The 26,794-nt window shown below is 37.4% G+C and overlaps 1 protein-coding gene across 6 annotated transcripts; it reads right to left on the bottom strand.

Annotated features, from left to right (window-relative positions):
• Window positions 1-1,299: 1,299 nt before the first annotated feature.
• usp5 (ubiquitin specific peptidase 5 (isopeptidase T)) lies at window positions 1,300-25,761 on the bottom strand. 6 transcript variants are annotated; one of them, XM_073924839.1, is made up of 20 exons: window positions 25,723-25,761; window positions 21,244-21,372; window positions 18,276-18,342; window positions 18,020-18,147; window positions 16,340-16,485; window positions 15,298-15,482; window positions 14,145-14,239; window positions 13,868-14,061; window positions 13,030-13,101; window positions 10,828-10,918; window positions 10,505-10,630; window positions 10,271-10,424; window positions 9,307-9,481; window positions 9,125-9,213; window positions 6,002-6,130; window positions 5,435-5,578; window positions 3,901-4,043; window positions 2,256-2,406; window positions 2,078-2,162; window positions 1,300-1,987 (listed from the first exon to the last, which is right to left on the bottom strand). In XM_073924839.1, the coding sequence occupies exons 1-20, from the start codon at window positions 25,729-25,731 to the stop codon at window positions 1,894-1,896; spliced, it is 2,406 nt and encodes an 801-aa protein (XP_073780940.1). In that variant the 5' UTR covers window positions 25,732-25,761; the 3' UTR covers window positions 1,300-1,893.
• Window positions 25,762-26,794: the final 1,033 nt, after the last annotated feature.

The following is a 26,794-nucleotide window of genomic DNA, read 5'->3' on the forward strand; positions in this document are numbered from 1 at the left end:
ACCTGCAACCCAACACTGGGAAACACCCATGCACACTCTTCCACACTCAAACACTATTGCAAATTCAGCTTATTCAATTCACCTACAGCGCATGTCTTTGGACTGTGGGGGACACCGGACCACCTGGAGGATACCCATGCAAACACGGGGAGAACATGCAAACTCCACACAGAAATGTCGACTGACCCAGCCAAGGCTCAAATCAGCGACCTTCTTGCTGTGAGGCGATCGTGCACCACCATGACACACATTCATCAACATAGAGTTGCAAATACTTTAATATATACCAGGGGTCAGCAACCCGCGGCTCTTTAGCGCTGCCCTTGTGGCTCCCTGGAGCTTTTTCAAAAATTTTGAAAATGGAAAAAGATGGGGGAGTTTAATATATTTTTTCAGTTTCAATATGATTTCTATAGGAGGACAAACATTTTTTACGTTTTCAAATGCTGTAAAAGTGTGTAGAATTAATATTTAATTTCAACATTTCTGTCAACGAAGATTTGCGTCATAGCCTGCGACACACGTTTCTATCAGCAGGGCGGGATGCCAGGCAGGAGGCTGTTGTAAACAAACCGGAAGATAATAAAGCATGGAAAACCGTTCACAGATGGTGACTACATGAAGGAGTCATTCAACATATTAGAACACCTATTTGCAGAATTCAAAAACAAAATCAAGATAATACAAAAAATTAAAGATATACCTCTCTCCTCTAAGACAGTGAAGGAAAGGGCTATTAAAATGGCAGGTAACATCACCGATCAGCAAACCAAGGACATTAATTCAGTGCCAGCATACTAAATTGCCTGTGATGTGACCGATATTCAATGCGCTTTTATGCAGGTATGTGAACTCTGATGGGCCGCAAGAAGAAATGATCAAATTATACCACTGAAAGACCAGAGGCTGTGCTAAAGTGTTTAGATGACAACGAAATAAACACCAACCACCTTATTTCAGTGGCTATTTAGTCATGAAGGCTCATTATGTATTTATAGCCAACTTACTATTTTTTTTAGTAGGCTAATATAGCTAATATAGATACATACAGCATGTGTTTCCTTCATTATAAGGCTTATATAAGGCTTTACATTTTTTGCGGCTCCAGACATATTTGTTTTTTGTTTTTTTTGGTCCAATATGGCTCTTTCAACATGTTGGGTTGCCGACCCCTGATATATACCATATACTATGCTTTACTATAGTATGCTTAAAATGTTGATCACTGACACAGCATTTAGTTGTCAGTAAAATGCTTTACACACATCCATTATTCATCACAAAACACAGACGCACAAATAGCAAAGAGACACAATTTTTTATTTTAAAGCAAAATGAACAAAATGATTCTTTCCTCCCCCCAAAAAAGGAGAACAAAACATAAGGAAAGAGTGAAACCGCACGATACCTTTTGCATTTATTATTATTTTAAATTTAAAACTCCAATACATAATATTTAGCAGTTATTTGAGTGTGATTTAGTGATATTTACTTGCCATTAAACATTTGCAGAAACATTCTGGAACACATAAAGGAAGGTGGAGCTTAGCTCTAGAAGCGGTGATGTCACAAAAGCCACTATCCAATCAGGGGGAGGCACGAATGAGACTACTGTCTTGTGTTTGTGTGTGTGTGTGTGGTAAGGCGCTGCACAGCATGGGCGTTTTGAGTAAGAACACTCTAACCCGCACATCCTACATTTGATTTTTTTTCCTTCCCGTGTGAGCTTTCTCTCAATAGTGAATATATCAGATGGAGAAGTGCTTTGACTTAAACTGCGGATCATTTCAGAAGCAGGAGCCAACTATACCTTTAGACCAGAAACAGAACTGTGTGTGTGCATGTGTATGTGTATGCGTGCGTGCATGAGACAGACAGAGATGATTTTCTAGTTTATTCCACCACTCTCCTGTAAAAGTACAGGTATCCCAGGTCCTTCGGTGGTTTCTCAGAGGCACAAACTTTCTGATCGTTAAAAATGACCCACCTGAAAGAAGCAAAGAGAGATGTTGAAGAAAGTTTTACTGCGAGGGACAGAAGGAGAGGAGTTGACTGATGGAGAGAGGACTGCACTCACTGTTGGTCCTTCTTGATGTGGCAGACGTAATGACCACACATTGTGCTCGATCCCATGTGACTGATGAATGCAAAGAGCTCATACTCTACAGGATGAAAGAATGAGAAGATTAAGCGTTAGAAGAGAACATCAAATGTAGAAAACAAGACTTTCCATAAGGGCACACATGAACACCTACTTCCAGTTCCATCACGGACACGAGGTCCTGGAGGAGGCTCTCGACTGGCCTCACTTCCACCCTCTGAGCGTCCTCCTTCAGACACATCCATGGACTCCAGATCATCCAGATGAGAGAAGATCCAGTCCACAGCTCGCTCCAGAACATTATTCTACAAATACAGAAGCATAAAAGGTTTGAAGAGGAATTGTCAACCAAATGACCTGTAAATGATAGTTCACAGAATTTTTAATGCGGATTGTCTTAAGATATAACTCTCAAACTGGAATCCTGGATGGCCGCGGCTCTGCACAGTTTTGCTCCAACCCAAATCAAACACAGCTGATTTAACCAAACAAGAAGGTCAAGACTACCAAGGATGATTCATAGATATATACATTAGATGTCGCCTGGCCTACTGTTGTCTATTGGACGGAATGCGTCAATAGCGCCGCCATCTTGCTACAGGGTAGCGCTCCTTTAAAATGAATGCGGGACCAAGGTACAGTGGAGGACTGTGGCCATCCAAAGCCTGAGATATACACATATATCTATGATCGGGAGTTTTCCTGGATGTTAGTGTGTAATTTTTTTTTCTAATTACGAAAATTATAATTTTACATCACTTTTCTACATTGATGGATCAGTGACCGCACGGGCATTCCTGACTAAAAGCTTGTGTTTGTGTGAACAGAAATGTACTATTCACCCTCCCTGTTAAATTTAATATAATCCATGTCCTGAAACACAGCTCCTCTCCTGCTTTCACTTCTCATACTGACGGAGAGAGCGATTCATTTGAATGAATCACCCGAACGACTCTTTCACTAACGTTAGCCGACAATTATAAGAGTTTCTGGCAGCACAGCATCTCGTTGTCATATTTCTTTTGCATTGTTTGCTAATTTTATTCAACAAAACTAGCATAAGCCGAGTGTTTAGTGCGAGTTGGAGCTGCTTTGCCGTATGGTGAATGCAGTAAGTGACTGTTATCATCAATAACGTTACCTGATTAGCACAAAAGTTCAGAACATACAAACACAGAAAAAAACTTAATATTACCTATGAAATGTTCTGCCTTTGTGCTTTGTTTGCCCGTTACTACACCCGTAGACAGCGCTAAAGTCCCGCATCTTCACGTAATAACACTGTGTTGACTAGTGCGGTTGAATGACATTTGTCCTGGGAGCACTGTACCAATGTGGCGGCGCTATTGACGCATGCTGAGGGTCCCTATGTGATATCTAGTGTATATATCTATGAGGATGATTAAGCAAGTGTGAGTTAGAGGTGGTTGGAGGTAAACTGCAGAACTGCGGATCATCAGAAGTTGATTTTGAGTCAATCGCCTTAAGACTTTATGTATAATTTTATTATTGTGAAAATTTCATTTTTGCACATTTTTTGTAACCCGATGCCAAAATTTAATAGCCGATTTGTGTTCAAGAAAAGCCACTTATTGAGCGCCAGGTCTCAAAATGTAAAAAAAATCATGTTCTTTATTTAGCACTAGACTGATCAATTTATTTTCAACAAATACGACTAAAACAATTAGTATCACTACTTTTACTTATTTCGAGTTTGATGATAACAAGATATATTCCAAATATTTTACAGATCCTAAAGGATCATGTGTAGAACATTTCTGTAAGACAAAAGTTCTCACCGTTGCTCTGAGAGCACGAGTAGCCTGATCTCGACTGAATCCCATTGAAACAATGGTTGCCAGGTGTTCTTCGGGTAGGCTTTCTGTGGGTGTCGTGCCAGGAGCAGAACTAGAGCCAGGCAACACCAAAGGTGCAGCGAAATCTGCAGAAAAAAAACAGACTCATTACTTAAAATCTGCATGCTACCTTAAATGAAAATGTACAAAACCTGCCTCTGCAAACCTGTCGCTCTACAGCTGTTTTTAAATTAATCATCAAATTAAGCAAAAAATGCAACCTTTTTTTCAAAGGTTTATACCTTTACATTGAAAGAGAAGCATGAGGTGGAGAAAGAGGAACAAGATCTTTAAGGGATGTTTTGTCAAGAGCATCCATAGTGCTATATGTCAGGGTGCCACCACAAGCTACTGGTGCTGCACGATTAATCGGAAAAGGATGGTAATCTCGATTTACCCCCCAATGTGCAGTCAGAATTGTAACCTGCATTCATAACGTTGTTTTGTGCAGCAACGCTACTTTGAATGAGTCTGAGTTACTATACATTAAACGGCAACTGCGTTTCACGAAAGACAGAGTTAAGATGCCCTTCTTTTATCCCACATGGATGCTACGAGGATAAACAAGAGACCAAAAAGAGACCAAGACCTTGAGTATGGTGAGAATGAATGAATGACAGCTTCTAAAATTGTCCAAGAGGCATGCTCTTTTTGCCCAGTCACCTACCTTGCGTTTTATTCACTAATTTAAGCTATTTTTTAAAAGATAAATATAAAGTATAAAACTATACACTATTATATTACTTCATATTACCTGTACGTCTGATAAGCTGTATATATTAATGGACAATGCACAAATATTGATGTTTCACAATGTTTTTACATGATTTGAATCTACCAAGCTTAGTTTGCAATGTTTACATTGCTCTACTTATATTGAATCTAAATCCTAAATATCAGAAATGATAACAGATTGTTAAGATTTAATTAATGTCAGTTTTAACGTTATTGATTAGTTCACTTGACAGATTTCATTTACAAATATTCCTTCTGCTTCTTCCCTGGTTTATCACAGCAAAATGAACCGCCACTTACTTGATAGATGTATGTATTTTTAATTTAAGGTGGTTTGTGTTTTATTTTTGGTAAAATAATTTATAATTGCATCTTTAGGGATTTTCAACTAATTACACTGTCTTGTTCCAATAGGTGGATTTAGAGGTTTTTGCAAAAGAAAATTTACCTTAATTAATGAAAAAATTGTCTAAAGTAACAGTTTTGACAAAAGGTATTTTATTTACCAGCTAATAACCTTTCAATACTTAAAAAATGAAACTTCTGAACCTAATCAGAGGAGCCTGATAGAAAATGCTCATTTACAAGAAAAGAGGTCTGATGGGTTTTCCATCTGAACTATTCATATGTAAAATATATTAGCTCTGATGTACATAAACCTGCAATGCTATTTATGTTTGTTTTTGTCACAAAAGTTGATCAAATCTGTAATTAATTCCTGGCTACTGAAGAATACATTTACCAGGGTCATCCATGTGTCCCATCACCCAGTTCATAGCAGCATCAATGCCAGTGTTTCCTGTGTAATACACAGCCTTCCTGCAGGCCTCCAGAGGAAAACCCATCTCACACAGCTGAGACACTGTGGAGTCGTCCAACACTGGAGCTGAGAGAGACACACAAAAAGACAGAAATGTCTCTACAGACATGCTGTGATAAAAATAAATAAATAAATAAAAAATAAATAAATAAAAACAATCACAAAAAGGAATGATTCTATTAAATAATTAAAATATATTTTAACCTATGATTAAATTCACAACAACTTATTCAAACACTAAACATTGTCAATAAGGCTGTGCGTCACATGCTGTATATTGTCAATATACAAAAATATAGAGTTTTTTTTCATACGCAGTCAAATAAACGTAATAAAATAAACAAAGATGAAAGCAAAGAACAAAGGAGGAATGAAGGACAGGCTCAAGTGACAGACAGATGGAGTCAGAAAGAGGAGGAAAGACAGACTGACACAGCAGTGGGGAGTAGAGAGAGTCGTCCTCCTCGTTGCCGTGGGAACCCAGGATACCTTTAACCTCCACATCAGGGGTCATGAGCGGGGGCGGGGCCACTTCGGGCAGAAGCTCCTCCCCTGGCTGCTGTCCCATAGCACGGAGCGCATTCAGATCCAGCGTTTCAGGAACGTCAATGCTCACATCTAAGACAATCATCAAAGAGTATGTTAGCATTTAAGCTACACTCCAAAAAATACCTGTTTTTTAACAGTTTCCGCATTATGTGTTGATTTACGTTTATTTGAATTGCATTATGGGACCTTGATCTCTGCTCTGTCGACTTCTGATATGGAAAAATTCAACAAAATGACTTGACGTTTTAGTAGTTTGGAATAATATAGCATATAAGATATAATTTATGAAGAAATACATTTGTAAAATAACAGAAAAAGTACTGGCAGTTTATTACAAGATTTTTGTACCGTAATATGCAACATCAACTCAATAAATCACTTTAAACAATAAAAAATGTCAATAAAAGTCACTTTTTCCAACTTTAAGGTTAAAAGTTTTCAGAAGAAAGATCAAGGTCTCTTAATGTGATTAAAAAGCATTAATAAAGAAATGAAAAGTCACAAAATACAAAAAACTGCTAAATGTACGTATATTTTTTATAATGTAGAGTTGACAACCAGCAAACTGAAAAATTTACATTTTATAATTTACATGGTATTACATCTTACATGTACACAGGGCTTTACATTAACACCCGCCAACCCGCTAAATGCGGGTAGATTTCGGCGGTGGCGGGTAAGACAGACACTCCCACAAGCCACTTTGGCTGGTTGAAAATAATTTTCCCAGATAATAATTCTTAAAAGCAGGGTTCGACAATAAGGATGGTCCAATATACATACACAGGCGATCGAGAAGCAACACGACTGACAAAAATAATTGCGTTCGGAACTTTGCACGAGCAAAGCAGGTGAATACTGAATGAGAGGATAATCACTCGCGCAAACAGCTGATACGCACGACTGTTTATAACGCGTGTGCGCTCCCGTTTCCTTTTGTGAAGCAACTGTGTCTAGAAACACAACTGATGCGATCGATTGTCTTTCAAATAGACTGAACAAAAAGGGAGGAACATGCACCTACAGGCTACAGTCTTGCTGCTTTCTAGAGTTCCAGAGTTGACTTATTGTAAGCAGCGCCAGTTGCTTTCGGTTTAACCATTCTTTGAAAAGATAATTTATGGGTCTATCATTTCCCATGCGTGGGTGATCATCCTTTCATTATCACACAGTATGTTTTTTACCTGCTTTCTTTTGCATTAATATGGTTTAATTATTTATATTTTTTTACAATAACATTGCTTTAATGGGAGATTAACTCCCCATTTACAGTATGTGTAGTTAACTGGTGATCTGGGACCTTTAGCCAGGACATATGACTGTGGCTGTGCATATGTTTTGTTAAATAAAAGTATGGTATTCAGCTATATTTTGCATGTTTTCACACATTTAAAATGTGTGGCTAAGAAATAATTAACTGTTTATGTATGGTGTGGTCAGAGATAAATTGGGTAAATCCTTCCATTCTGGTCTCTGAAAATTATGAAAACTAATTGTAATATATGAAACCCTGACCCATTTGCTCATGATTATTGAGCAAGCTCATATACGACACACAAAAAGTGAAATGAATGAGGAGCCATGTAGAGATAACGCAAACTCTAAATCAAGTAGTTTTAGCATGTCAAAGTCATATTTATGTGTATAAAATATATTTCCCCAACAATAAAACTGTGGCTAGTGAAAATGGTGAGTGGCTAGTAATGTTGGAAAACTACTAGCCACATTGGCTGGTGGTCAAAAAAGTTAATGTTAAGCCTTGCATGTACATATTATTTAAAGTGGTTTCCCCTGTCCCTGCCCCTTTTAATGAGATTGATACGTGTTATTCCCTCCTCATGTTTAGAGGTTTTTCTATTTTTTTACATTTTCAAAAGTATAATCTCTATCTACAAATATTAGACAATAGTGAAAATGTTTCAGATATGCTGTCAAATTACATGAGGCTTCTGTATGAATTCAATTAACTGCATGAAAGCTCAAGAGTTTTGTAAACTTCAATTTGCATAAAACAGAGCACAATTATATATGAGTGCAAAGATTATGACTAAAATTTAAAGGGCACCTATGATGAAAATCTACATTTATAAGCTGTTCGGACAAGACTGTGTGTAGGTATAGTGTGTCCTCTGTCATAGTGGAGTGATTTAAACCAAAGTCTCTTTTTAAAAATTTCCAGGACCCAAATTGCAGTGATTTTGAGGCCCCCTGACATAGGAGTGCAGTGTTCCCCTCCCAATGAACTGATTGACAGGCACTATTTTTTTTATAATAACATGTCCACAAAACATTTGTTTTGCAAATAAACTTGGATTAAAATATTTGTTACTGCTCTCTATGATTTTTAGAAGTTTAAAACATTTAAAAAACAGAGCATGTTTGTAATTAAAACAGTAAAATCTAAACTGCTATAATCACCACAGCCGCATGGTGTCAGTAAATACTTCTGTGTGTGTGTACTGCAAACAGCAGTGCATGAGACTCATCATATTCACAAAGGCTTGAATAAACTCCACCAAAAATACATGAAATAAACTTGCTTGACTTGATTTTTGACTAATGAGCAGTACTTCAGCCTCATCAGAGCCTGTCTCTGTGCTGTTTATCTGACGTAGCATGTGATGAGAAGCAGAACCACCAGGAATGGTAGGCGGGGAGAAGCAGCTCATTTACATTTAAAGCCACAGGCTACAAAAACAGCCACAGTATACTCAGACACAAAAATGGGCAGATTCTGGAGGCTATAATAAATAATCTGATTGGTATTTTGAGCTCAAACTCTAGACATCTAGATTCTAGATTGTGGAGACACCAAAGGCTTATCTTACATCTTATAAAAGAGGTCAAATAGGTGCCCTTTAACTAAATAAAACAAATGTGACTTAAGTATGAATGCGTTGTAGGTAGGTAACTGATGTAAAGGAGCTATCAAAATGGTTTTGTGAATTTGACTTTAAAAAAAGTCCACATGGTAACATTCATTATATTTACTTTCTATATTAAATGAACAATAATCGTTATTCAGTTAAACTATAAAAAGCCCAACAGCCATATGGTACTCACCTAGTTTTTTAGGAACCCAATCCAACCCAAAGGTGAATTTCTTGATTTGGATGACAAGATGATCAGGAAATGAAGCAAAGCGAGTGGTCCTAAGACAGACAAAGATTTAAAGATGCCATTATGTACAGGAGAAAAAAAAGACAATCTCAGTCAGTCAGTCAGTTAATGGATATAATTATTACTTTGTGGCAGTGGTTTTGGCCTGAACTGCAGAGCTCCAGAAATCTGTGAGTGTTTCCGGTTCACTGAGAGCAGCCAGACAGGCAGCAAATGGGATCTGAGCACGAGGTGCAACAGGGGGAGGAGCTCCAGATGACTCCGCCTCCTCACGACGACGCTCTGCTTCTTGAAGCTCATCTGATTAAACAAAAATGATTCATTAAAATGTTTGATTATTAAATAAATAAAAAAAGATAAATGGTAAGGAATGGATAAACGGAAGCATATTAGCACTGTTATTTAGAGCAGTGTTTCTCAACTGGTGGGTCGCGACCCAAAAGTGGGTAGCGGGAACATTTTCAGTGGGTCGCGGAGTGTGTGTAAAAAAAAAACAACAAAAGTTACATTTTTTACTTATTTTGCTTATACCGGACTTTTATTTTGAAATGTGTGCGCAACAACCCTACCTTTGTCATGACATGTGAAATTTCATTTAATTATTACAACAAATATGTCAAGCGCAAGTACGACCCTGAATATGTAAAGTATGGATATATATATATTGACGACAAAAAAGACTTGAAGCCTCGGTGTCATATGTAGTGAGGTACTCTCACTAGAGATCATGAAACCTTTTAAATTAAAAAAACATTTAGAAACCAGAAAACATGTTTTATTAACAGTTTATTATTAACAGTATTTGTCGTTTTTACTTTGTAATATTTCTAAAATTTGATCCATTTTGTTTAATGACAACAATAAAATAGGATTTATTTGTAAGTCTTGGTGAATGTCTTATTATGTATCTGTTACTACTTGTTTATGTTAAAGAATAAATACAAATTAATTATAATTCCTAAAATTGTATTATAGTTCCTAAAAATTTGGGTCGCGACTTGATGACCATGTAAAAATGTGGGTCCCATGGCCAAACCAGTTGAGAACCCCTGATTTAGAGTATAAACAACACTTTAGTCTCTATCTAACCCATATTAGTTGCCTGGTCCATGGGAACGGGCAGCTGGACGATATAGTCAACTCGCTGGGTATACTTGGCTTTTTGTGATTGTTGGCATACAATCTTCTCCTCTACCAAGAATCTGAAAGCTTCTGAAGGATTCATGCCTGACCGACAATTCCTCTGGACAACAAAGACAAGACAAAATGAGAAGATGCACCTGAAGGTAGAAAAAAATAGGAGGAGAAAGTCATAATCATCACCTCCACCATATTTATGAAGTGAAGAAGAAACTCTTGTGCATCCTGTTGCCGATTGGTGGAGAACTCAGGGTGGCCTCGTCCAACCAGAGCTTTGAACATGCGAGGTGCAATACCAACCTGGTCACCCTGCACAAAGAAAAACAAACCTCAACAAATGAGCAAGAGCAAAGTTAATTTCAGTTTATGTGAGTGCGTGTTTGTGTGTGCGCTTGTGTGTGTAAATTGTCCCATTCCACAGTAATCAAATGATCAAAGACTTGCATATTAACTCATCTATTTGTCTTTAATACAACCCAATACATGAGAACTGTAAGTGTGTGTACCCTGGGTTCAGCAGAGGTGTTAGGTTCATCTGCGGGGTCTGGGGCTGGTTTAGAGTACTCTCCTGACAAAAGGCCATAGCCCAGCTTTGCTCTGAAATTCAAAAGCAAAAGAAGAAATAGAGTTTTAATTTGAGAAATTTAATATTATGGAAAAAAGCAAGCAGTTTACGCTCATTGACAAAATTACAGCAGAGTATTTTCCCTCTTTCTATCATTGAGACTGTATAAAGAATTGATGTATAGTGACCTCTGCTGGAAGTGTGGTATTTTTGAAGCCCCTTTAGTCCTCTTAAAAAATATAGTTCACTCATAAATAAAGATTTCCTGATAATTATTTATATTTATATCACATGAGAAAGTCCCAGCATTTGTTACATATAGTAACATATAGTTTCTCTAGAGCAAACCCTTATTTGTTACCTTGGGTCGAGTGCATTACTTTTGTGGTGTTGTCCAGATACTAAAAATATGATAGCAGACAACTGATGAGACAAAAATAGGCTACCCAACTAAAATATTATGATTCTACAAAAGAACTGAATAATAAATGAGAACTGATAGAGCAGTCTCTAAATTACTGATGAGTTGGCAAAAAGGATAAGCCAAAGGAAATACTGTTAATGCCCCCAATTACCTCATTAAACATTAATCTATATAAATAAACAATTTCTCAAATCAAAATCACACTAGTTTTAATGACTGCTGATTTGAGGCCAATAGCTGTTGTGATCTATACAAATAGAGCAATATTACACTATAAGAGCAATAACACTTAATGATAATTTCACAAAATATATTGTTGTTATTTTACTTTTTTATTTAAAAATGTAAAATAATAAAAGTTAAACACAAATTAAAGAGTGTTTTAATTCTTTAGGTATAGGAGATCTATGTAAAAGCAACTTTCAAGTCATCATAATGTATTTTTATTTAATGCCATGTCAGCAACCATAACTATTTAAAAGCATTTAATTAAAAAATATACAATTAGAAACCACAAACAAATGAATTCATAAATTTAATTTTAAAAAAATGTAATGTTAATATATGATACAAATCTAAAACTTTTCCTGATGACACTTATCTCGTTGACTGAGTTATGTTATTTAATAATAAATAAATAAACAAATCAAATGAAAAGGCATAATCTTCATTACGTGTGTTAAATAGACACTATTATTAAAGAAAAAAAAAGATCTAGTAAGGAGCAGTAGGTGGTTTTCATCAAGGTTGCCATTTGCACACAATAATGTTTTTACAAATTTGCATTTGTTTATATTCAAACACTGGCCATCAAGTACCTCTTTCTACCAAGGCAGTTTGAGTGCTGGTTCGAAAATGGTTCCAAATCAATTATTCCTTTTTCACCACACAAAGCACCAGCATGCCCATTTTTACAAGATTTCAAATTAGTCGCTAATGTCCCTAGAGTATATATGTGAAGTTTCAGCTCAAAATACCACACAGATAATGGTTTATAACTCTTTGAAACTGCCCCTTTTAGACTTTGATCCAAATTGTGTCATTTTGGTGACTGTTGCTTTAAATTCAAATGAGGTTGTGCAAAGCTAAAATGCCTATGATACAGCATTAAGCAGTAGCATATTCTAAATGCATTTTTCTGTGACCAAAGACACAAATAGAAACAGTTTTTTATAGCAGCACAACATTATTCTTAACACTTTCTCAGTTTGACTCTCCATCTTTAAAACTATCCCACAACACACAAACACATTATTATGATTTTCAATAAATGTTTATAAAAACTACCAGCGCTGACATTGTGGATTAGCTGTGTATGTGCGCCAGTGTAAGCTTGCAAATGAATTCAATATTCATTAATATCAAAACAACATTTGTATTTGATGTTTCCATTTTTGTTGCTGGGAAAGTGGGAAAGATGAGACCCATCTCTAAAGTAGCTCTCTAGCTGTTGAAAAGTCAATGCAGTTCTTAAAAGGCTTGCCAGATGAACCAGTAAGAACACTGGCTCTACACAAACACCTGATTTATGCTTATAGAAAAGGAGTATAGATGTGTCGTGACAGCAGGGATGAAAATATGACGCCTTGTGTTTTGAAACTAAAATGATCTGCCAAGATTACATATATAAGAAGATTTAAGAGCTACCAAAGAGCATGATTTCTAGAACAAACACTATGTAAAACAAAAAATATACTAATTTGTAGGAGAGGTACTCACACTTGAGTCTTAAAGTCCTGGGTAGGGTCACTGGGCGCCTCATCAAAGATCTTGTCAATGTTGGAAACGTATCTGAGAGTCAAAGAGAGAAAGACAACACAAACACACCTTTAGAGACTTTATTTTAAAAGCAATATTTAACAATCAAAAACATTCGTAGATCACGTGAAGTGCTTTAAAATGCGCAATTTTTTGTGGGAGCGTCAAGAAAGTCAAATAAAAAGCAAATAAAAAGCATCTTAAAGGGACGAGGCCTGTCAGGTACTAGAGAGCATTTGATTGGTCAAGATTTGATCAGAAACTGAAGTATGACATGATGTGGAAAAAAACAATTGATCCATTTAGGAGGAAGTGACAAACTGCAAGCTTTGGATGTTTATATATTCTAAAGGTGAATTCTGTCACCGTTTTGGAGCACTCTAGCTTAGATGTTGTTAAAATGAACAATATTCTTTCCTTTTAAATATTGCAGTTTTAGAACACAGAACATAGACGGGCAATAACAACATTATATAAACATCCAATCAAGTACAAAATAAAAAGAAAAATATATATATATTCAAAAAAACAAAATTTAAGGCTTTAAAATAATTAACAGTTGTTTTTGCTTTGGTCTTCTTACTAAAATAAAAAAAATAAACTTATAATTTTTAATTTCAAGTGACCTCACAAGCATACACTAATAATCAAATGTCTGAGGTTGGTAAGGCTTTTTGGTAACATATAATTTTGGTAATTTATGGTATACATTTTTAATAAAGTTTTAAATAATAAATGAGAGAAGACAAAGAAATTAAAAATCACACACAGTCTTATAAACCCTCAGAGAAACACTTACTTGGTCTGGAAGTCTGGGATGGTGAAGAGCACTTGCATGACAGAGTTGAGGTAGCAGCTGTTTCCCAGGTTCTTCATGCCGGTGAGTCCCGGGCCCCACAGGGGCCTCAAAGTGGTGCCGGACTCCTGGATGACCTCCCACTCTCCCACACGCTGGTTCACTGCGATCTCCAGCTCAGTCATGGTTCTCTCCGTCTATCAGATAGGGACAGACACACTTTAACAACACCTTTTCACTCACTTAAAAAGAATGTATGATTTTTTTAATATGACTGTACCTTTTCCATAGTCATCATATCAATGCCAAAATGGGAAAGGTGTTCTGGGAGCTTAGAATCTAATACCATATCATCTTCATCATATGAATAGACATCTGCAAAGAAAAACATGTTTTTTTAACATTTAAGCAAAGATGCATTCAATTGATCAAAAGAAATAGTAAAGTCTTAAACAATGTTACAACCAATGTGGCAAACCACCTATAGGAAACTCTTATGCACCAGACACTTTGTTAAAAACACTTCTATGTTTCTACAACCACATAGTCTAAATGTAAAGTCTTTAAATATTTCATATTTGCTTTTATTTTCTATTGCGTAACTTCTATTTCTCCAAAATTAATTTTCTTATTGTTTTCATTAATATTTTTTTATTATTATTGTTGCTATTATTTAAAGGTCATGAGTGGTTGTGTAAGCATTTCACTGCATTTCATACTGTGTATGACTGCGACAAATTACATTTTATAAAATTTATTTAAAATAAAGGTAGCTTTTTATTTTCTTTAAAAAAAAAATATTAAAATGCATCCGTGTACTAAAAAAATATATTATTCGACCCTGAAAATAAGGAGGGTTCTTGAGTAATAAGCACAATAAAGTAATTTCAGAAAGATCACATGAAACTGAAGTCTGGAGAAATGATGCTGAAAATTCCGAACTGCCCTCACTGGAATAAAAGACATTTTAAAATATTTATTTTTAACAGAAAACATTACATTTAAAGGATAATTCACCCAATGAAATCCTTGCTTTTTACTCTTATTCAATTTGTAGTTGTAGTTGTACTTTTATTAATTTATTTCTTCTGTTGAACAGAACAATATATTTTGGAAGAAAGAACATTGTAGGAACAAGAAAACTACAGAAGTCAATGGCTGCCACTTCCCAACATTTTTTAAGTTATCTTTTCAAAACATTGACTGCTGAAAAAAAGCAAACACTTGGAGTTGCATTGTGTTGTTTAAGTATTCCCTTTAAATAATTTAAAAAGAACAATATTTTGCAATACATCTTAAATCTAAAGACTTTTTTTAAAAAGACATTAAAACCATAATGGCCATAAACAGTAACGCACACATAACTTTATTGACTCAATATTAAACAAACACAACTGAATTTGATTCCTGTAGATGTGGTGTGAGAATCTGACCTGCTCCATCAGGTGTTATTGTGCCGAGTTTAACAGCTAGTGGGTATCCAGTCTGCTGGTAGTACAGGAGGGCATGGTTATTCCCCCCAGAGCCATCAAAATATCTCCGGCCACACAAAACTTTCCCGTCCGTCAGATTCATCCACAGGTTCTCCTGCAGCTCACAGACCTCACACTTCCAGCCACTGAAAGAGCGAACAGTCACCTTCTGTTACTTACTCTGGGATCATGTTCTCAAAGCTTACCTGTCCATGTTAGAGGTGTACATATTTGATGGTTTGGTTCACACCTTGTTTTTGAAGTCAAAATTAAGTATATTTTTGTTATTTTTTTGATACTTAACATTATGTCAGGATCTATGGCTATATAAAACTAAATATCATGTTTAATATTTTTGTTTCTTAAAAATGTTACAAAATAGTGTGAACTGCCTAAGTTGAAAATTTGTAAAGGTTTAGGCAGGAGAGGTATTACAGTACAGTAAAATATGCTTAATGGAAGATGGAATTTTTAATTTGCTCCTAAAAATGTGTGTTAATCTGGGTTCAAACTAATATTTCTTAAATATTCTCTAAATATTCTATTTAAATATTCTTAAGAACACAAAAAAATCCATCTTAGCTAATAGTGTAAACTATATACAGTAGGATGCCCTATTACTTTAAAATGAAAGGTTACATCTAACAACAGAGGTCAAAACTAATATGTCAAATGCTGTTGTTTAGATATAATAACAATTTTTTAAGTATGCAAACTGCACACAAGACAGATAACACAATGTCTAAATCTCCTTGTGAAAGTATGTTTCTACTCCAGTTTGTTGTTTGATATTGAAACTGAATGATATAGATTTATCTAAATAGAAAATATACTCAACAAGAGGTTTTGAATGAAGTTCTGCATGTGCAAATGTTAAAACTACATTATATTTGTAAACATCCACACCAAACAATAAGGAAATTGAAAGTTTTCAGTACATTAATATGTACCATTACACTCTTAGCAGAAATTATATGCATCCACAAGATCACTGTGTTTATACCTTGGCGGGATTTTGAGGCCATTGTCGAGTTGTTTAAGTTCAGCAGCATGTTTTGACTCCTGTCGCACTTCTCCGTCCCACTGCTGCACCTGCAGAGTGTGTGACACTGAGTCTGCTGCCTGAAGCTCCGCCACTGACAGAGACACCTGCACAAAACAAACAGACCGTCACAACGACAATCAGAGCCTGCTCTGTTAGAAAACTCAGCATTCACACAATTATGCCGTTTATTTTGTTTATTCACTTTTAACACTATGCCAGCACGGCTTATTCAGGGCAAACTCACAATGAATTACAAAGGAATAGATTTAACCAAATGTTATATATTATTACTTCAGATTACCACTAGACAACAACTTAAAATTAAAACTTCAATTTAGGTAATGCTTTTTCAAATAAATCAGTTGAACACACCTCTAAATAAAACTGTTGTCTATTTACATAACATACATATACACACATTTAACATAATACAATTAAATATATAGGAGTGTAGTACAATAAAATCAGAAATCACTTTATATCAGCGAATTATCAAAAGTAAATTACACATACAATTAAGCAAAACTGTGATTGTCTTGCACATTTAGTAAAGAAAGCATGGTTGTGTGATCAGTAGTAAATCTCCTCCAAAGGCCAGATTGCTATCACAGGGAAACTCCAAACACCCACAAAGAAGACCATCCTTGCTTTGCAGTATCAAAGTGCCTTTCAAAAAATGTTTGTTCATTAGGCAGACAATATTTGTAACGCCCCTGACTCCGAGCAGTTCATCCAAAATCCAAAGACCCATCTAAATGAATGGGGGAATCCTGAAACCTCAAAAAATTGAGCTGAACTCTCAATTAAATGACATATTTTAAATCAGCAACTAAATCTCATTACTATAGTCTCTTAAGCTCTTGCTACATTTAAAACCCATCATTTTTAGTTTGCTTCAGCTACTGCGCAAATTGGCACAATCTTCTTAACAGCTGTTTCAACTGTAACCAGAGGACGCTGTTATAAACACTGAAAGAATAGAGACTGAATTTAAGGATGACATGACATCTAATGGAATGTGCGGAGATGTTTTTGTCCTGTCAACATCAACATATTACAAACAATAACAAAGCGTAACAAACAATAGAGTGGAGGAACTATGAAGTCACTTTGTAGGCTAATTGGCTGCTAGCATAAGACTGGTTCCCTCGTGAAAATCCCTATAGGATTTTCCCATAGGCTTTTCGAAGATTGCAAATAATAAGCTCTTTGTGCAAACACTGTTCATTACATTTACATGTTTCGTTCAGTCGGATAATCCTCACACGAAAATACAACTTTGAGCACTTTTGGATCTTAAACGTAATTGGATTCGAGGTGACTAATAATCATATGACTACAGAATCAGAATGAATTGTCAGTGAACATCAGCTCTTTGTAGTAAATGCTGCTCCATATGAAAGCACATGCAGGTGATTTACTAGAACTGGCTTTACTGACCAAATGCACATGAAGGATTGCTTTAAATTAATCACCCAGCACTTTATCAAACTACAAGTATGTAAAACAAACAAAAAAAACTCTCTCTCTCTCTCTATCTATCTATATATCTACAGACCTATATAATTTTAATAAGCAAATTATCAACACACTATCCTAATGTTCGTTAAGTAATTCAGTATAGTAAAAGATACCCACCCGCTCCCGAACAACATCTGGCATGGAGGAGAGATCATCCAGTGTCACTTCCTGTCGGTCTGGGAAAAGAACCACCTTGACCTCTTCTTCATACTGCTCCTGCTCAACATCAAACCCTCCCTCAATACCTGCAAGAAAACACACACAAACCTTACAGCCTTTTTTGCTTCGTAAAATAAACAGACTCTCAGTTAAAATTAGCATGTACTAAAATATGAAGCAAAGACTTCAAAGGCAAAAGAACACAGGTGCCTACCAATGGCCAGTCTTGTGGGCTTCTTTTTAGGAGGATCACCAGATCCTGAATTTGGATCATCCTCCTTCTGAAAGACAGATAAGGTTAGTATATGTTTGCCAGAAGAACAGAGAGAGAAATGATAAAATGAAGAAGTGTTTCCTTCGTATTACTCAAAAGTTCTGTCCATAGATTAATGTTGTTGGCAATGTCACTTTGTATATTTGTATGGAAACATTGCACACTTTTGGAAAGTACTTGCAAATGCATTACAGGTTTAGTTCATAGCATGTGGCAAATTTACATTTACATATTTTACACAGACAACTGTGGTATAACTTTCCTAAAAAATGCTGTGAAAAAAAATTGCATAAACAGCTAAATCTCTATAGCATTTGTTTTTTTTGAAAATGGTATCATGTAAACACTCCTGAAATGATGGCGTATTATCTGTCTGCAGACTGCAAGACAGAGGTGTAACATGAAGGGGGCGTAACTTGTGGTAGAGGTGTAACTTGCAGTTATCCAAACCCACGTCAAAACTATGCTGTCGGCAAGATGGTGCTGTACCTATAAAAGTTATTAAGCTCAACACCTACATCTACCCCAATCTTAAACCTGTTTAACTGTTTAGAACTGTGGAATTAATTGAAAATCTGGTTTCGATTTTGGCTTCTAACATCTATGAAAAAACATTCATCGAGACAAACGATTATATCATATACCGCCCCCTTTCCAGTTGTGCACATTTGTTGCTCATCAAAGCTCAGTTCCACGTGAAAATGACTAAAAGCATGTACTATAATGTAACATTTGCAGCACGGGATGCCCATCATTCATATTTTTAAAAATCGCAAAAGAGCACATGCTCTGTGTGTGTGGGGGGCGCGCTTAGCCTCGGACTGGCTCGGAGACGAGCAGGGCACATACATCTATCGCCATCTTAATGTGAGCGCTTTAATGGTTAAATACATGCATATTTGTGTCAGAGCGCGGTGTTTAGTGATTATTCATATTAACCCTCATTTGTGTAGTAAACAAACAAGTTGAGAATCTAAAGACATGTGAAAGAGAAACCATATCAGAGCTGCACTATTCTTAAAGTGACAGCGCAATATTCCTGCTGTGGCCTGTTTCTATTATTAATCAAACAACAAAAGGAGAAAATCCCTCACTGCTCTTGACTGAAGGACTTTTGTAGCTGAAGTTTTTTTCTTACAGTGAAGATGCTTCAAGCTCAGTTTAAACATGACAGATTTAATCACTCATTTATTTTATCTTTGCTATGATGACAGCACATTATATTTTACTAGATATTCTCCGAGATACTAGAATTCAGCTTAAAGTGCTATTCAAAGGCTTAATTAGTGTTATTATTTAAGTTATTTTATAACAGTAGTTTCTTCTGCAAACAATCAAAAATATATATTTCTTAAAGGGGCTAATAATATTGAGCTATTAAAATATGTTTAAAATATTTAAACCTGCTTTTATTCTAGCCAAAATAAAACAAATAACCCTTTCTCCAGAAGAAAAAATATTATAGGAAATATTGTGAAAAATTCCTCTGTTAAACATCATTTGGGAAATATTTATATATAAAAAAATTCACAGAAGGGCGAATAATTTTGACTTCACGATTATTCAAAACGATTATCAGTTGATTACAATTATGACCAAAATAATCATGATCATGATTTTTCCCATAATCGAGCAGCCCTACAACCGTCACAGTTATTAAAGTCTACAACTTCTCCATATCTAAACCCAACCATCACACTTATTATGTATTACCTACTCCACTGTGCAGGTAAAGCTGCGAGTTGCAAAGCATTCATAATTGCTTTTGATGGGCTCACCATTGTACTGTTAGTAACATCAGGGAGCAACACCAAGTAGGTTAACTGTCATAAGAAAACGGATGAAGTCAGCGAGTGGAGTTGCTAAATGAATTATTATATCAAATGATTAGGTTATGAATAAATTTGGAGAAAACGCATGAAAACTTCTGCTGAAAATCTCTGGAAAGTATTTCCACCATCTTGCCAACAACATCTCGTATGGTTCAATGGGATAACTGCAAAATATGCCTCTACTACTTGCAGTTCACAGACAGATAGACTGTTTCTCAATATGCGTTCCTGTGTCCTCATGTAACGTCATCATCAACTGCCAAAGTTCACTTCTAAAACTTAAGACCGCAAGAACAGAGCATACGTAAATGTTCCCGGATGTATTCTTGAAATCAAGGATGCATCGATGCAGACTTTAGTGGAAAACTCGCTTGAGAAGTCCCAGAAGTCATTGCAGCTGAATAAAGAACAGCATCCTTTAGTGACCAGCATCAGGAAGAACGCAGCATCTCATTTCTCATAGGACACATTCTGTGTTTTCTCGGTCTCCAGAGTTCGTTCTTCTGAGGTGACCTGGCAAGACGAGAGGGTGCTCCCTGCAGAGCCATTTGAGCAGAGCTGAGCTGAGCTCCAGCGAGGGGGAGCATGAGCTCTCGCTCTGCCTCCTGAAAGCTGTTTTAATGCGTACACCAACCCCACCCCTAACCCCACCCCCAGTGACATCACTCGTAGAAGAAGTGCAAAAAAGGTGGAGCTCAAGCTCAAGCTCCCCCTCGCTGGAGCTCAGCTCGCCCAAATGGCTCTGCAGCGAGCACCACTTGGGCAAGACCGGTCTCCACAAGAACGCCAGTCCGTTGTCTGTGTTCTTGGAATTGAGAAACAGCCATACACTTGAACTGATGTTCTATTTGCCCTGGCCAATCTAAAATAATTTGAACCAATGGCATGTGTTTGGGGCGGAAATATCTGTTTGGCTAGCCAATGAAATCTGGAGGAGTGTTCAGGAAACCTGTCTGACACCAATATTATACAACTCCGTTTGTTGACTTTATGGTAGCTTTAAATAGTTACGAACATTTACTTAAACAATGTTTGCACGAATGAGGATTCGCATTGTCTTTCCTTTTTAAGCTTACCTGTGTTTTCCGGGTCCGGGTGATGTGCAGGTAAGCTCTCTGACCAGTTTTGGCATGGTGTCGGTCCACGTATTTACTCCCAAATCCGAGAAAGCTGTTCATGCAGACATACAAGCCCCCCTCACTCTCCTAAAACAATTGAAAAGAGTTGTTTTAGCAAAACACCGTGGGTCAGCAACACGCGCTCAGCGAGCCTGTCTCGCGCGCGCGCACAACAAAACAACATTCACGCGCATGATACAGACTTCTCAAGAAGACAAACCAGCATATAGCTGGGGTTTAGCCTTATAATTAGCTCTCAGATAGCTGAAGTGGTTATTTAAAAGTTGCAGGAAGGTAAATGAATGGTTTATTCGGGGTGTGACCCAAAGAGTGCAGAGTCAACAGTGCGGTGATGACTCGCCTGACATAATGAAGGGAAAATAGTGCAAACTTATCAACTGAATGAGCGAGAGTTAGCCAACATTCGGCTTTACGAAAACAAAACTAATTCAGCAGCCTTATGCAAACAAAAATGCCCGGAGTGAAGATGAGTGTGCGGTTGCTGGACTCACCGGGCTGGAGAAGGAGAAAGCGCACTCGTCTTTGTGAACACGATCCCCGGGCCTCGGAACCCGAATCGCGGACAGAACCGACATCAATATCTCGCTAACCTCCGTCATCTCTGCCTCAACAGGAATTGCCTTCTTTCCTACGCACACTTGCCCGCCTGGATTTTCTTTGGCCCCCGCTCCTGAAGTCTCTGACAGCCCCCTTGTTTCTATGATTCCCCTCAATGAAAAGCTGCTGCTGATGATCCAGTGTGTTCATTCGAGGCCAGGGGCGCTGCACACACTCGCACTGCACTCATCACAGCCGCAAGTGTTTCACCGTAAACACTCAAATAGAGCGCCTTATATTTTGTTCAACAACCCTGAATATATTTGACCACCAAAACGCAACTGTGCACATTCGTGTAAGGTATTTCTTACAATAGTTTACAATTTATGGTGTAGCAGATACGTTTATAGTACTTTATCAGTAAAGGTGAATTTTAACGGCATTCTGATTTCTTGTGTGTTTTGTGTATTACGGTAATACGGCAGCCATGACAGTTGTCAAAATGAGAAAGCGGAAATTTTGAGCTCATGTAAATAAGAATACCGACCTCGTGCGGCTCGGAGTGAAAGTGCACAACCAGCTTACAGTTTTTACACAAAAAGCCCGTTGTGTGAATCAAATTTTAAATGACCTAGACAAGTTTTCTAAATCCTTCCAGCAAAACTTTAAACAAATCCAGATTCTCTTAGCCACAGATTGCAAATTTCATGCACTCTTTATGCACAATTAAGCAGTTCTTTCACTCACTAAATCCACTGTACGCTGTTATATAGGCCACTTGTGTTGCAAAACAGCAAACACAAGCAGCTCAACACTAAACAGTTGGAATTTTTTACACACAACAACTAAAAATTGTTAAAATTTGTTTTTAATGGGTGTGAAACCAGCTGTTGAAAACATGAGGCAGGTAAACTACATAAAATAAAAAATGTAGTTGAGCCCGACTGTATAAGGTAGAATTAATCCATCATTGACTGAAGTTTCATGACTTTGACCGTAACAAGCCTTTTTAAAATTCTGTCTTTGACTAGTGCTTGACTTGACTTTATTTTTTGCATGCAAGTGCTAAACACAAACATTCAGTAATATGCAATCTGTGCTATACACTTGTCATCGGTCACTTTATTAGGTACACCTATTCAAGTACTTGTTAACGCAAATTTCTAATCAGCCAATCACATGGCAGCAACTCCATGCATTTAGGCATGTAGACATGGTCAAGACGAGCTGCAGTTCAAATCCTGCATCAGAATGTGGAAGAAAGGTGATTTAAGTGACTTTAAACGTGGCATGGTTATTGGTGCCAGGCTGGCCTGAGTATTACAGAAACTGCTGATCTACTACAATATTCACGCACAACTATCTCTAGTTTTTACAGAGAATGATCCAAAAATGATTAAATATCCAGTGAGCAGCAGTTCTGTGGGCACAAATGTCTTGTGATGCCAGAGGTCAGAGGAGAATGGCCAGACTGGTTCCAGCTGATGGGACGGCAACAGTAACTGAAATATACAATTGAGGTAGGTAGAAGAGCCTCTCTAAATGCAGAACACGTCCAACCGTGAGACAGATGGGCTACAGTAGCAGAAGACCACACCAGGTGCCACTCCTGTCAGCTAAGAACAGGAAACTGAGGCTACAATTTTCACAGGCTCACCAAAATTGCACGACAAAAGATTGGACATTGAAACGTTGCCTGATCTGACGAGTCTTGATATCTGCTGCAACATTCAGATTGTAGGGTCAGAATTTGGCATCAACAACATGAAAGCATGGATCTATCCTCCCTTGTATTAATGGTTCAGGCTGGTGCTGGTGGTGTAATAGTGTGGGGGATATTTTCTTGGCACACTTTGGGCCCATTAGTACCTACTGAGCATCAAGTCAACGCCACAGCCTACCTGAGTATTATTGCTGACCATGTCCATCCCTTTATCCATCCTTTAATCCAATAGAGCACTTTTGGGATGTAGTGGAATGGGAGATTTACATCATGGATGTGCAGCTGACAAAGCTGCAGCAACTGTGTGATCCTATTATATCAATATGGACCAAAATCTCTAAGGAATAATTCCAGTACCTTGTTAAATCTATGCCAAGGAGGATTAAGGCAGTTCTGAAGGCAAAAGGGAGTTCAACCCGGTACTAGTAAGGTGTACCTAATAAAGTGGCCAGTGAGTGTATACACAGTATATATAGTACTAATTAACTGATTATTTTATTGCACTAAATGTATATAATGCATGTTTTTTTTATTTGAACTGACCTAAATAAGATATTTCACAAAAAAAATATTATAATCGAAGAGGAAATAGCTGAATTTATATTAAAATTACTCTGTTCAACTTCATCTTGTGTTTTTACCCTGATGACCCACAGTTTTTTGTTTGTTGTTTTTCATGAGTTTCTTGTCCACTTTTCTCCAAAAAAAATCCTTAAGTTCCCACATATGCTTTGCCTTTTAGAATTTTCTTTCTATGATTACACAAGAACCGGCTAGAAAGCCAAACCAAGAATGACCCATTGAATAACTGCAATATGACCAAAACTATTGTCCTGTATTTATCCAGTTCACTGTCATACAATCCATTTAAGCAATTCCACATAAGGCAGACTATATATCACTCAATATGTTTGAAAAGTTTATGCACTAGATTTTAGAAGAATATTCATTAATCTTCTAGCTAAAATGGTAATAACCTCTTTTTTATATCAAGCATGTATTTCATCATGTGACTTTGGTTTAGGAATTTAAACAAGTTCTGCTCCTTGTCCAGAGGCATTTTCAAAGAACAAAGTCAAAGAAGAGCAACAGGGAGGAACATTGGACAGTCACTGAATATGGAGGTCAAATCAGGCCCACAAACACACTTTAATCTTCCCGATGTGCTGAAATGAGGATAGAGGATTTTTTGTCTTATCTAATAATTAAAATGTCACCCTTCAGCCACACTCGCATACATATCAACTCATGACATTTTTTTTCTGAGATGACAACCAGCGGCTTAAAAAAAAAAAAAAGACAAACATTACCATAAGTGAAGTTTTTAAACTAATTTCGAGAGGAGCACGTGATATAATTGACAGCAGCTGGCCACCTATCTACACTCATTAGTTAGCCAATCAGATCTATCCTAACCCACTATAAGTAGCCTAGCTAGACATTACTCCCTTATCTTCGTTTTCCGAAGAAACAAACGACAGGTCCGCTCTAGCTCCTCCAAAAGTTACTCACGGACAAAACGGATCCTCCACATCTCCTACTATTCTTCAACTACAATACCACACCACCTTTAATACCATCGTCAGCAACTACAAAAAATGACAAAAACAACAACAACAGCGACGGCGGCTGAGATCACAACAGCATCAGCGCAGCTACATACAAGAAAGAAAGCTCCGGGCTCCCTGAAACACCAGCCCCGTCTTAACAACAACCAGCCCAGCATGAAAGTCAGCTCGAGACCGAGGCTCCAACGAGAGGCCGTAGGCCTATCCACTCCAGCCAGATCACAATGCAATCCCCAGCTCCGCTACGTACCTTCTCCAGCATCATCATGTGTCACTCATATCCAACAACGACTGTCACTGAACTCCTCCAAACTCCTAGACGCCGGGACCATAATTCAAGCCGCTGCATTAAACCCAAAACACTTGCGAATCCACGTCTTCACCGCCACCCCCAGGACATAACACGCTCCTGCCACACCCCCTATCCTAAACAGACATTAAACCCGCAATCTCTCCGCCTCCCCGGAGAATCAAGGAAAGGATTAAAAAGCAATATTGGATTTGGACATATTGCAGCAATCATAATTCTAAACACGGATAAAACCTATCTCCCGGACAATAAAGCAAATCTTGGGAATCCCACCTCACCTCTTCCATCCTGCAGCTCCCGATTCCAGTGCACACTCCAGTCCTCCTCTTTCAGCGATCCTTACCACCTACGCACCCCGCCCCTCTACCTTGCGTATCATTGCTTTTCCCCCTCTCATTTTTACAAGCTCGCAGCTACTGCTGATTATTTTCTATTATAAAATAGAAATTACTTGTCGACTTTTGTCAATATGTTTATGCTTTTACTGAATTACGTTTGTAACTGACCTAATTTTCTGAATTTCTCATTCCAGGTTTCGTCTACTGAAGCACAGCCGATCTCGGCGCTCCCTTCCCACAACCTCACTAGCCGTCCACCAACACTACACCAGAAATCACAGAGCAATTCCCTGTTAAGCACGTCCATACCAGCCTACTGAAATGGACATTAGAACGTTTCTAAAAACGTCTAATAACGGCTCTTTCATCTCCTCATAATTCTGCCTTTTTCAGCTTTAACAGCATGATTCTACCTGATGAATATGCTTAAATTATCACGTTATAAACCAAGCAATCTCTCTAATCTAGACGGCTGCAGCGCTCGGTTGCAATCAACATTACACCCGCCACCCGATTTCTGGCAATCGGAGGTCACAATTACATTTCGTAGTCCGTTTAACATTCGGATGCAAAAGTAGCCCACACATTTATGCTTAAAAACGATCCGCTGGATTTCGCCAATAACTACGGTGTTTGCACGTAATTCACCTACAAGTTCCCGTTTCTCCCTAATATCCCCCAGCTAAACTAGTGACCGGTTTTCTAATATTTGCATTCTCATTGCGGAAGAACCTCCGGCTTAAGCACTTCTATAGAATTCTTAAGCATCAATTTGGAGTGATAGAATTTCAAGCATTAATAAGCTACTTGAATAAATCGACAAATCAGTCCCCTTTTATATTCTGGAAGAAAAATATCACGCTAAGCATAAACTGCTCTCCATCTAGAACATCAAACACACATGCGCATTATCCCGCAGGGATGCCTTTTCGTCACTCACCTATTTCATCTCGCAGCAGCAATCTCCGGAATAGAAGAGAAATGATCTAAATCCGATCTTGGCCGTAACAAA

This window comes from Danio rerio, chromosome 16 (assembly GCF_049306965.1).
Source record: "Danio rerio strain Tuebingen ecotype United States chromosome 16, GRCz12tu, whole genome shotgun sequence".
NCBI lineage: Eukaryota > Metazoa > Chordata > Actinopteri > Cypriniformes > Danionidae > Danio > Danio rerio.

What these genes read in the sequence shown, in the direction of transcription:
- usp5 (XM_005173477.6), bottom strand. Translation starts at nt 21,905, where the DNA reads ATGACGGAGGTTAGCGAGATATTGATGTCGGTTCTGTCCGCGATTCGG. An exon ending in CCCGGACCCGGAAAACACAG is followed by an intron (nt 18,343 to 21,243) that starts GTAAGCTTAAAA and finishes TCTGTCTTTCAG; the next exon opens with AAGGAGGATGATCCAAATTC. An exon ending in TTGGGTTCCTAAAAAACTAG is followed by an intron (nt 6,131 to 9,124) that starts GTGAGTACCATA and finishes TGATTGTCTTAG; the next exon opens with ATGTGAGCATTGACGTTCCT.